This window comes from Crotalus tigris, unplaced genomic scaffold, assembly GCF_016545835.1.
Source record: "Crotalus tigris isolate CLP2741 ecotype Arizona unplaced genomic scaffold, ASM1654583v1 scf7180000024420.512544, whole genome shotgun sequence".
NCBI classification, from domain to species: Eukaryota; Metazoa; Chordata; class Lepidosauria; order Squamata; family Viperidae; genus Crotalus; species Crotalus tigris.
Window position 1 is genome coordinate 238,070 of NW_024100586.1, and position 12,629 is coordinate 250,698.

Below are 12,629 nucleotides of genomic sequence, written 5' to 3' on the forward strand. Positions count from 1 at the left end.
TATTTCCTTTAAAACAGTTGAAGAGTTCTTACGAATTGCAATACAAATTTTCACAACATCTCCTGAACTTCTTCTAGGGTTAAAAAAAAAAAAAAAAACCAGCCGAGAGCCCGACATTGCAAGCTATGTGCCCATGAAGCTCAAATTACTCGGCTTGGCAACACGTCAAAAATTATTTCCATATTTCTACAACTGAAACTTATCCTTACTTCAGCTGCGGCTAGTGATGTCACCTCCATCAGATTCCCTGCTCGGAAAGCAAACACAGCAGCTGCCAGCACTGAAAAAGAAAAAAAAAAGAATGTGCAGCATTTAGACCGGTGGCTGTACTAATTAGTTGTTAACGATACTTTTGGTCTAGTTATTCTTGAGTTCCGTTTAATATTCTCCTGGCTTGGTAAGGGATCGTCAGTTTGTGAGAGCAACGGGCACGTATTTAAAGAGACCTTCCACATCCACCGGGTGCATATAAATCGAGTTTTCTCTAAAGCGCATTGTAGCATTTGGCTTACAAGTTCGCATCTGCCTACTCGTTTATTTGGTGAGGACCACTCACATGGACTGCCTTGATGACCGATATCCCACTGCCCCTATTTTGAGGCTAAAGAGAATGGGGAGGGGGGGAGATAGCAGCTGCAATCCCACCCCTCACTATAAAAAAGGAGTTTGCAACAGAAGGATTTACTGGCTCACAATTCAATTTAAGTGTGATTTACTCAAAGTAGTATCTACTGGGTTGATAATCAAGGGCTTACTTAACCTTCCTACGGAAGAACAGCAGAATGAAGAATAAATAAGAATCAATTTCTGAATGGATTGTGGTCCTATCTCTCTAAACCAGTGGTTCTCAACCTGTGGGTCGGGACCCCATTTGGGGTCCAATGATCATTTCACGGGGGTCGCCAAACCATGCTGTCCGCCATTTTTTTCCCTTTTCCCTAGCTGTCCTACTCCCTCTTATTGCTGGCCACACCCACTTGGGGGTCACCACAACATGGGGAACTGTATTATGGGGTCACGGCATTAGAAAGGTTGAGAATCACTGCTCTAAACCAGGGGTAGGCAACCTTGGCTCTTTTATGACTCGTGGACTTCAACTCCCAGAATTCCTGAGCCAGCACGGCTCAGCTTGGCAACCTCTCCCTTTCCCCTCAGCATGGCTGGCTCAGGAAATCTGAGAATTGAAGACCACGAGTCATAAAAGAGCCAAAGTTGCCTACCCCTGCTCTAAACGAACAATAAACAAATAAAATGGGAAAGTGAGAACATTTATCTCAATTGTTAATGTACAGAATATTTACCTATCTATTTATCTATCTATCTATACACACATAAACACAGTGGTGGGATTCAGCCAGTTTGCACCACTTGGGTAGAACGGTAGCTAATTTTTTTGTTGCCCAGGCCCAGAACGGACTTCCGGAAGCGGCATCCACACAGAGAACCGGTTGTTCACATATTTGAATCCCACCACTGCATTTCAGACATACACTAAATTAGCAAAAATGAACCACCGACTATGGGAAGGAAGGAAGGAAGGAAGGAAGGAAGGAAGGAAGGAAGGAAGGAAGGAAGGAAGGAAGGAAGGTCAAACCAGTGGTTCATTAATGCTGATTTGGTATGAAGCCGTGCAATAATTTTATCTTTGGCGAAAGCAGCGGAGATAGTGGAAGTACGTTAATCGACAGACGGCTCATTTTGACTCTGCTGAAATTACAGAGTTCCTGCACACCAAGCCATTGTGGTTTTAACTGCAGAAAGTCTGCTTAATCACAACTGATATACTCCCGGATTCAACAAAGCAGTGATTACCAGATTTCTGCGGGGCTAACGAAAATCTGCCCTCTCAATAAAACAACTTCTCACAGGAGAAGACCTTTTGCCTTTTTCTGATGAAAATGGCAGGAAAAAATGTATTCAAAAGGATCTCTCTCTTACTTTTGCTTCCACTTTTCCAGAGAGACAACAGAGTTTTGCTACTGCCTACCAAGGGACCAATGCAGTTTTAATTCTTACAAAGTAATCACTTACTTTCTGCTCATTCTGTACCCACCACAAGCCTCGACAAACTTTTTTTTTTAAAAAAATTGGAATTTCCTTCTACGAGCAGTGAGAACTCCCATCCCCTAAACATTACCAGCCAAAATTTCCAGAGTGTTGTATCCCAAAATTCTGTCCCACAAAAACAGCAGCTGATCGGTAGCCAAGTATCCAGAGAACGCTCGTACCATCCATTTAAATGATATTCTTAGACTGCAAAACAGCGAAAAACACACACAAAAATTATACTCTTCTCAAATGCACTGTCTCTATAGCTTGGCAAGCTTCGGCTTGCATATCTTTATATAGATTTCTCCACCCTACATTGAAATGTTTAACTCTCCCCTAATTGTTATAAAAGGCTCTTCTTCGAACACTAGAGTTAACTTGATGTATTTGAGTTCCAGTTGGCTAATTCACAATGTATCTCATCACAGCTTCTTAAACTGACTGTATTAACTCATGCCAAACTAAAGAATTCTAAGCAAAAAAAAAAAAATCAGTTCTAAAGGTAGAACATGGGCCAGAAATAGAAGTAAACATTGTTGTTGTTAGTTGCGAAGTCGTCTCCCACCCATCGTGACCTCATGGACAATGTTCCTCTAGGCCTTCCTGTCCTCTACCATCTTCTGGAGTCCATTTAAGCTCACGCCTACTGCTTCAGTGACTCCATCCAGCCACCTCATTCTCTGTCGTCCCCTTCTTCTATTGCCCTTCATCTTTCCCAGCATTATTAGGCTCTTCTCCAGTGAGTCCTTCCTTCTCATTAGGTGGCCAAAGTACTTGAGTTTCAACTTCAGGATCTGGCCTTCTAAAGAGCAGTCGGGGTTGATCTCCTCTAGGACTGACCGGTTTGATCGCCTTGCAGTCCAGGAGTCTTTTCCAGCACCATAGTTCAAAGGCTTCAATTCTTTTGCGCTCAGCCTTTCTTTTTTTTTAGGATGTTTTTTTTTTATTGAAAAGTTTTATACAGTATACAATATCAGCCTTTCTTGTGGTCCAACTTTCACAAACATATATGTGGGTATTTGGGACATCACTGAACATAGAATTAGAAGGGACATTGGAGGTCTTTTAGTTCAACCACGCAGATCAAACAGGTTCCAGACAAATGATTGTCCAATGTCTTCTTAAAAACCTCCAGTGTAGGAGCATCCACAACTTTTGGAGCCAACTCATTCCACTGATTGTTTTCACTCTCAAGAAATTTCTCCTTAGTAATTTATTTATTTATTTATGAGACTTATATACCGCTTTAAGTGCAAGCACTCTCTAAGCGGTGTACACCAGTAAGCAATGTATATATATATTTACATTGCCCCCAACAATCTGGGTCCTCATTTTACCTACCTCGGAAGGATGGAAGGCTGAGTCAACCTTGAGCCGGTGAGATTTGAACCGGTGACCTGCTGAATACAGTCAGCTAATTCTAGATTCTTTAATGGTCTTCCACCTATTGCTTCTTGTATTTAGATAAGCTTTATTTTATACCTTTGGACAGATGCCTTAAAGCAGGAATCTTCAGCTTTTTCGGAGGTAAGACCTACCTGGCATTCAAAAATGCATTTTAAAGGCCCCTTCTTGAACAATACATCCCATATAATACTTTTTCTTTTGCAGCCCATCCTTAGACGGGAGAATTTGATCTATCAGCTGAAAGACCAGCACGTTAAAGACCACAAAAACTGCATTGTTTTTGAGCAGGATGATTGTGTTAACACACCACCTCGAAAATGTAAACATTTTGTATTGAATAAATCCAGTATTGGAGCCAGTGATACTCTTATAAAATCATCACTTGGAAAAAAGAGGGTATGCTTGACAGAAATTACAATCCCCCCCCCCCAAAAAAAATCAAAGATTACAATTTTTATATTCTCCTCATATGGATTTCCAGACACACTTCAATCAATATTCAGGTTTCCCCCCCCCCCAGTTGCTTTTTCAATCCATTTCCATTGTTAATATAATAATCAATCTGTTTATTGCCCAAACCAGGGGTAGGCAACCTTGGCCCCTTCATGACTCGTGGACTTCAACTCCCAGAATTCCTGAGCCAGCATGGCTCAGCATGGAAACCTCTCCCTTTTCCCTCAGCATGGCTGGCTCAGGAATTCTGGGAGTTGAAGTCCATGAGTCATAAAAGAGCCAAGGTTGCCTACCCCTGGTCCAAACGGTGTATTTTGGCGCATTATTTAAAGCTGTTTTCTACATGAAAACAACCAGTTATTTATAAGACTGAAAATGGCTAAGGGAGCACCTTCCAATAAGATCAACCAACCGTCACAAATATCCTCCTCATTATGATAAAAATATGTGTTGCGTGCGCCTGTTCCGGAAAAGTGCCCCTATGGGGCAAAATCTAAACTTTTGGGGTGGGGGGTAGGTATTTAGCGACTTCTTTCTTTTAAAATCAAAGGAAATGATATCGTTGCAACTACGTGGCGTGGAGGAAGTTGGCCAACGTGCCTTTACAAAACTAGAACCCAGGTCTTCTTCTGCGTTGGGTGCAAGCAGAACATGGGATCTTTTTAAAGGTTAAAAGGAGGGAAAGAAGTCAAGCCACCTCTGTGTGCCTCAAATGAATCTATTTGTGTTTTCACTTGAAAGAGCAATACTTACGGCTGGGCTCCAATTTCTCGTAGGTGGTAAAACAGCTGTGGGAGGCAGCTCTGAAGAAGATTCTCAAACAGCAGACACAGCGAGACAATCCCCTTTTAAACAAGGATTTAAAAAAAGGAAAAAAAAGCAACTGACCTCCTTGAAAGTCCATCTCTTGCACGGATTTTAAAACACTAAAAATATTCAAATGCAGACAACAGCTTGTTAACGCTTTTCGAGCCATGATAAGCCAAGATTGTATTGGCCTGTAACAAGAAAACCAATTTGCAAGTCTGTAACATTAATAGTTTTGCCTGAAGGCCTAAACCTGTTCTGGCAGGACCTGCTTTAAGGACAGGTAGTCCTAAATCTCATATTTTAAGAAATGCTTTATTACGTGTCTGGAAGAAGTATTATTATAGGTTAAATTATAAAATTCCAATTTGGGGAATTCCTGGACACGCGATAGAGGGGGTATCTAGGGGAGTGAATCTGGATAGGATTTCTTATAAGGAATTACTTAGTTTGGTAGGGCAGGATTGGCAGTTAAAATCTTTAGCTGAGTTGAAGCAAGAAAATATTGTACACTCTTGGTTTCAGTATAATCAATTGTTAGTTAGGTGGAGTGTAGATCAAAAGGTTGGTATTACTGTAGAGCAGTGTTTCCCAAACTTGACAATTTTAAGGCATGAGGACTTCAATTCCCAGAATTCCACAGCCAGCAACGCTGGCTGTGGAATTCTGGGAGTTGAAGTCCACATGCCTTAAAATTGTCAAGTTTGGGAAACACTGCTGTAGAGGATGTGAATTTGGTAAAACAGATTAAAGATCAAACTCGAGCCCATATAACGAGAATTTATAATGTTTTAATAGAATTGGATTCTGAAACGGAGTTAGTTAAAGATTGTATGGTAAAATGGGCTCAAAATATTCATGAGCCGATTTTATTGGACACATGGGAGATAATTTGGGTTAGAAATGTAAAATTTACTTAAGCTCAAAATTTAAGAGAAAATTTTCATAAAATGTTTTATAGGTGGCATTTGGATCCTCAAAAGTTGTCTTGTATGTATCCTAATTTGCAGCCCAAATGTTGGAGATGTGGAAGCTTAGACGCAACTTTTCATATTTGGTGGACTTGTAGAGATATAAAAGCTTTTTGGATTAAGATTTGGTGGAATATTCAAAAGATTTTTTAAGAGAAAGATAAAGTTTACGCCGCAATTATTTTTGTTAGGTATTATTGTAGATTTTGATGTTAAAAAAATTAATTTGATGTTGAATCTTATAACAGCTGCAAGATTATTGGTGGGGCAATATTGGAAGAAAAATTCTTTGCCTACTATGGAAGAATGGATACTAATGTGTCTAATTTAGCAGAAATGGCAAAAATCTCCGCTTATTTGAATGCCTATTCACAAGAAAAATACATTTTGGTTTAGAGAAGATGGATTGATTATATTCAGAATAAATATGAGACTGAAAAGTATTATTTAGCTTATGAGTAAATTTTAGATTATGATTAATAGTTTAATATATTATTTTTAGTATTATGGTTTAATTATATTATTATTGTTGTTTTTAATTTGTTAGTATTTATCTTGAAAAGGAGTTAAAGTATATTATGGATTTGATTGTTAATATAGTTGGGTAATGTTAGTTAGATTATGATTGTTTATTTTGAACCCTGTAATCAGCTTTGGGAAGTAGGGGAGGGGGGGAGGGATTTGGGATATATATTGTGTAAAATCTTTAAAACTTTTAATAATAATATAAAAAGGACAGGTAGTCCTCAGCTCTACTCATTCGGTGACTGAAGTTACAGGAGCACTGAAAAAAGTTGACTTTTGAACCAGTTTTCACATGACCATCGCAGCACCTCAAAACTCAGGGGGGCTCGGTATGCATTTACGACAGTTGCCCTGTTCCAGGGTCACGAGACCACCACTGCTGACCAGCAAGATCAAGGGGAGGAGCTAGATTTTCCTTACAGCCACATGATTCATTTAAGAACAGCATTGATTCACTTAAAAGTAGTGGCAAGAATGGCTGTAAAATAGGGAGGGGGGAGTCACTCAACAACCATCTCACTTAGCAATGGAAATCTCAGGCTTAATTGTAGTCGGAAGGCGAGGACTGCCTCTATTGCTCTGTGTTAGACGCCAAAACTAAAACTCCAGGCTACCCTTGGTTTTTGTTTGTTTTTTTCCCCTTGCATTCCTTCCCAAGCCATATGCTTGGCAAGAGGCAAGAACAGCGAGGAGAAGGTGGCACACCAAAGGCGAACCAAAGGAAGATTCTCCATAAAGCTTTTAGAGGGTTAATAGCCAAGGACACTTCCATCAGGCGAATAGGAATAGGAATAGGAATAGGAATAGGATAGGATAGGATAGGATAGGATAGAATAGAATAATGGAATGTAGAATAGAATAGAATAGAATAGAATAGAATAGAATAGAATAGAATAGAATAGAATAGAATAGAATAGAATAGAATAAGAGCAGAATCAGAATGAACAGAATAGAATAGAATAGAATAGAACAGAATAGAATAAGAGCAGAATTAGAATGGATAGGATAGGATAGGATAGGATAGGATAGGATAGGATAGGATAGGATAGGATAGGATAGGATAGGATAGGATAGGATAGTTGGAAAGGACCTTGGAGGTCTTCTAGTCTACCCCCTGCTTATGGGTCATGAATGCCCAAGGACACTTCCATCAGATGAATGGAATGGGATGAGACGGGACAGGACGGGATGGGATAGGATAGGATAAGATAGGAATAGCAGAGTAGGAAGGGACCTTGGAAGTCATCTAGTCTAACCCCCTGCTCAGGCAGGAAGCCCTGTACCGTTTCAGACAAATGGTTCTCCAATCTCTTCTTTAAAGCTTCCAGTGTTGGAGCATCCACAACCTCTAGAGGCAAGTCATTCCACTGGTTAATTGTTCTGTCAGGAAATTTCTCCTTAGTTCTAGGTTGCTTCTCTCTTTAGTTAGTTTCCCTTCGTTGCTTCCTGTCCTGCCTTGAGATGCTTTGGAGAATAGCTTGACTCCCTCTTCTTTGGGGCAGCCCCTGAGATATTGGAACACTGCTATCATGTCCCCCCTCGTCCTTCTCTTCATTAAACTAGACACACCCAATTCCAGAAGCCTTTTCTTATATGTTTTAGCCTCCAGTCCCCTAATCATCTTTGTTGCTCTTCTCTGTACTCTTTCTAGAGTCTCTACATCTTTTTTTACATCGTGGTGACCAAAACTGGATGCAGTATTCCAAGTGTGGCCTTACCAAGGCATTGTAAAGTGGTATTAACACTTCACTGGATCTTGATTCTATCCCTCTGTTAATGATTCTGTCTCTCTGTTAATGGGGTATTCTAATTTTTACACACACACACACGCACACACACACACACATTATTGGGCCTTATTCAAAGGACATTGCAATTAGGCATTACCAACCAACTTACAGAAGAGTGAGAAGAAATGGAGTGAAGCCTGAAGAAGTAACGCACATATATTTCACGAAATATCTGATACAGCTTGGAAGGCTCGTTGTACAGAAAACAAAGCGGAGCAACTGAAAACATTAAAAAAAAAAATACCAGTTAGCAATGGGAAAATAAAAACGTGTCTTGTATAATAATAATTTTTTTTAAAAAAAATTCAGGAACGATGAATGTTAATAGAAACGATATGCTGATATAGTTGTGGAATAATTCATTTCCTGTTTTCCCTTCATTCGGATATGGGTTACCAACACTTGGAAGAATTAAGCAGCACCACGTATAAAGCCCCTCTGGATTACGGTTACCAATATCAAGAATTGCTGGAAGGCATAATTTGGGTGAACGGAGATCACCACATCGGTTGTGGCGTAAATCATACTGCTTTCAAAAGCAGCTGTGTTTTTTTTTTTTTGTGAGCTGGCAACTACTAATAAAATTGGCAGGTGCATAAACGCTGCTAAGAATAGTGCCTCTATGCAAATGTGGTCTTTTTTTTTTTCCTTCAAGCTGAGTAAAAGCCATCCAAGCAGCACCAGGACTAGAGATTCTGGAGGCTATTATGAGAGGCAAGCGTAATATAGAGGGGGACTTTCTTAACGAGCGTGATAATCTCCAGCCGCTAAACAACCACCACAAACCATCAACTGGACGGTTTAACATCAGAGACCCTTCTTACTGCCCTCAAAACATCCAGGGACACTCATTTTCCTGAAGAAGAAATGCATGGGTCACAAGAGGACCTCAGACTCATGTTTCGTGTAACTGTGCTTTGAATTCTTCAGTGGACATTATTCTGACACTTTGATTCAAGTACCCATTTTGCCCCAAAGCAGCCAAGCAAGCTAGGAACTGCTTCCACCCTGCAACGATATCTGTAATACCATCAAACATCCACATCTGCCTATCCCAGGTCCTGGGTAAGGACTCGATAGGTAGACAAAATGCCAAATCCAGTCTGAACATATGGCTGACTGTGCGATGATCCATAATAATAATAATAATAGTAATAATAATAATACAAAACTTGGAAGGGACCTTGGAGGTCATCTAGTCCAACCTCCTGCTCAGGCAGGAAACCCTATACCATTTTGGACAAATGGCTGTCCAGTCTCTTCTTAAAGACTTCCAGTGTTGGAGCATTCACCGCTTTTGGAGGCAGGTTGTTCCACTGGTTAATTGTTCTCACTGTCAGGAAGTTTCTCCTTAGTTCTAGGTTGCTTCTCTCCTGGATTCGTTTCCATCCGTTGCTTCTTGTCCTGCCTTCAGGCGCTTTGGAGAATAGCTTGACTCCCTCTTCTTTGGGACAGCCCCTGAGATACTGGAACACTGCTATCATGTCCCCCCTCGTCCTTCTCTTCATTAAACTAGACACACCCAATTCCAGCAACCGTTCCTTATATGTTTTAGCCTCCAGTCCCCTAATCATCTTTGTTGCTCTTCTCTGTACTCTTTTTAGAGTCTCAACATCTTGTTTACATCATGGTGACCAAAACTGGATGCAGTATTCCAAGTGTGGCCTTACCAAGGCATTGTAAAGTGGTATTAACACTTCACGTGATCTTGATTCTATCCCTCTGTTAATGCAGCCTAGCACTGTGTTGGCTTTTTTGGCAGCTGCAGCACACGGCTGGCTTATATCTAAGTGATTGTCCACTAGGACAAGTGATTGTCTAGTCTTTTCTTAAAAATCTCCAGTGATGGCGCGCCCATGATTTCTGGGGGTAAACTGTTCCACTGGTTGATTGTCCTCACTGTCAGGAAGTTTCTCCTTAATTCCAGGTTGCTTCTCTCTTTCATCAGTTTCCAACTGTTGTTTCTTGTCCTTTCCTCTGGTGCTCTGATGAACAACTTGACCCTCTCTTCCTTGTGGCAGCCCCTCAGATACTGGAACACTGCTATCATATCTCCCCTTTTTCTTCTTTTCTTTAGACTGGCCAAACCCAAGTCCTGCAGCCGTTCTTCGTATGTTTTAGCCTCCAGCCTTTGATCGTTTTAGTTGCTCTTCTCTTGAATTTTTTTCCAAACTCTCAAGAGATAAGAGATAAATAAGAGATAAAAGTCTTATTCATGCAAAAACCGGGGGCACAAAAATGGACCACCATGCTGCAAGGCACAGGGCACCACAATGTTGATGTGGCCCTGGCACTTTGCAATAAATAAGTGGGTTTGGGGTTGCGGTTTGGGCACTCGGTCTCTAAAAGGTTCGCCATCACTGTCCTAATGTGTGATCCAGTGAAGCAAAAGCACTTTTAAATATCTTGACATTTGCTCTAAATCAGTGTTTCTCAACCTTGACAATTTTAAGGCATGTGGACCAACTCCCAGAATTCCACAGCCAGCAATGCTGGCTGTGGAATTCTGGGAGTTGAAGTCCACATGCCTTAAAATTGTCAAGGTTGAGAAACACTGCTCTAAATCAATTATAGTTAGGCCTCTGTTCAGTCTCCCTTTGTGGATGTTGAACCTGTTCCATTCACACAGCTCTTCTAGTACAAGGTTATTCCTGAAGCTTAACATTTGGGAACTCCTGTTCCGACCGAAACCGCCAAGATACCAAATAAAGGTCAGCTTCCTCTGGAGCTGACCTCCCTCAGTGACCTTCTAGGCAACGGTCACCCACCCTTTTTAATTTTAGGGACAGCAATGACAGGTTACTTACCATACATTGAAAAGCCATGGAAAGGAATGACACCTAAAGGGGAGAGAAAAAAAAACACACATTCCATTTATTGTCAAAATATGTATGCAGTTTTCAGAAATAGGAAACTTGGAAAGAAAATTCCAACTTTCTGCCACAATGAAAGATTAGAAGGACAGGCTCAGACGCTACCTGTGGCGCTTTTGCTATACATGATGGGATAACCTCAGGGCATTTATTGTGAATTATGTTGGTAGCAAATACTGGATGTTTTTAAGAAGAGATTGGACAACCATATTGCTGAAATGGTATAGGGTTTCCTGCCTGAGCAGGGGGTTCGACTAGAAGACCTTCAAGGTCCCTTCTATTCTATTCTATTCTATTCTATTCTATTCTATTCTATTCTATTCTATTCTATTCTATTCCAATCTAATCTAATCTAATCTTCATTCCATTATTCTATTCTATTCTATTCTATTCTATTCTATTCTATTCCATTTTCTATTGTATCCTATTCTATTCTATATTCTATATTCTATTCTATTCTATTCTATTCTATTCTATTCTATTCTATTCTATTCTATTCTACATTCTATTCTATTCTATTCTATTCTATTCTAATTCTATTCTATTTTTCATTCCATTATTCTATTCTATTCTATTCTATTTTTCATTCCATTATTCTATTCTATTCTGTTCTATTCTATTCTATTCTATTCTATTCTATTCTAATTCTATTCTTCATTCCATTATCCTATCCTATCCTATCCTATCCTATTCTAATTCTATTCTATTTTTCATTCCATTATTCTATTCTATTGTAATTATATTCTATTCTTCATTTCATTATTCTATTCTATTCTATTTTCATTCCATTATTCTATTCTATTCTATTCTATTCTATTCTATTCTATTCTATTCTATTCTATTCTATTCTTATTCTATTCTAATTCTATTCTTCATTCCATTATTCTATTCTATTCTTCATTCCATTATTCTATCCTATCCTATCCTATTCTAATTCTATTCTATTTTTCATTCCATTATTCTATTCTATTCTATTCTATTCTATTCTATTCTAATTATATTCTATTCTTCATTCCATTATTCTATTCTATTCTATTCTATTCTATTCTATTCTATTCTATTCTATTCTATTCTATTCTATTCTATTCTATTCTATTCTATTCTTTATAATGTACTTTCCCTGGATGGATTAGAGGGGATTCACTACGCATAGCCTAAAGAACTGACCAAATTCAAGAATGTGTGCACTTGATCCTTGTTCTTCCTTGGCTAATTAAAGTAGCCACAAATTGCCTTATGACAAAATACTTCGTCAACAGGCTGAAGGGTGCAGCATGTGCTGCTTTAGAGGAAGATCTATTTCTAGTCACCCTTTAGGGAGGCTGTACTATGGCAAGATCTTTCTTTCTTGAGACCCCCCCCCACCATAACCAGTGTCAAGTTTGCTATTTCTCAGCAAATTACTTCAACATGTAGTCATCCTAGCAGCAAGAATTTTTGGATGAAAGGGATTATCTAGATCTATTTCAGCTTGGCTTGAAGCCTGGTTTAGAACAGCTTACATAATAATGATAATAATTTTTTTTTAAAAAAAGCAGTTGCTCCTTTGTGACTTACACTTTTTTAAAAAAAACCAAAATGGGGAAGAAAATCAAATAATCCAGCATGGGTTCTTTAATCTTCTGAGCCTGCTTCTGCATGGCCAAAAACCCTTGGAATGCTTCAAAGCAAAAAAAAAAAAAAAGCTCTGCCTACTTTTTGAACGATTATTTCTTTTCACCCAAAGTACAAAAACACGATTCAAAAGAACCCAC

At 39.3% G+C, this 12,629-nt stretch overlaps 1 protein-coding gene across 6 annotated transcripts in view; it reads right to left on the bottom strand.

The window, feature by feature from the left end:
• Positions 1-12,629, bottom strand: part of TBC1D19 (TBC1 domain family member 19) — a 54,040-nt gene that overhangs the window by 4,162 nt on the left and 37,249 nt on the right. For all 6 annotated transcript variants that reach the window (XM_039329867.1, XM_039329866.1, XM_039329871.1 and 3 more), the window contains 5 exons: positions 10,810-10,842; positions 8,112-8,221; positions 4,663-4,754; positions 2,138-2,253; positions 210-280 (listed from right to left, as the gene is read on the bottom strand). In XM_039329867.1, the coding sequence (XP_039185801.1) occupies positions 210-280; positions 2,138-2,253; positions 4,663-4,754; positions 8,112-8,221; positions 10,810-10,842 (422 nt within the window). The remainder of the gene's footprint in view (positions 1-209; positions 281-2,137; positions 2,254-4,662; positions 4,755-8,111; positions 8,222-10,809; positions 10,843-12,629) is intronic.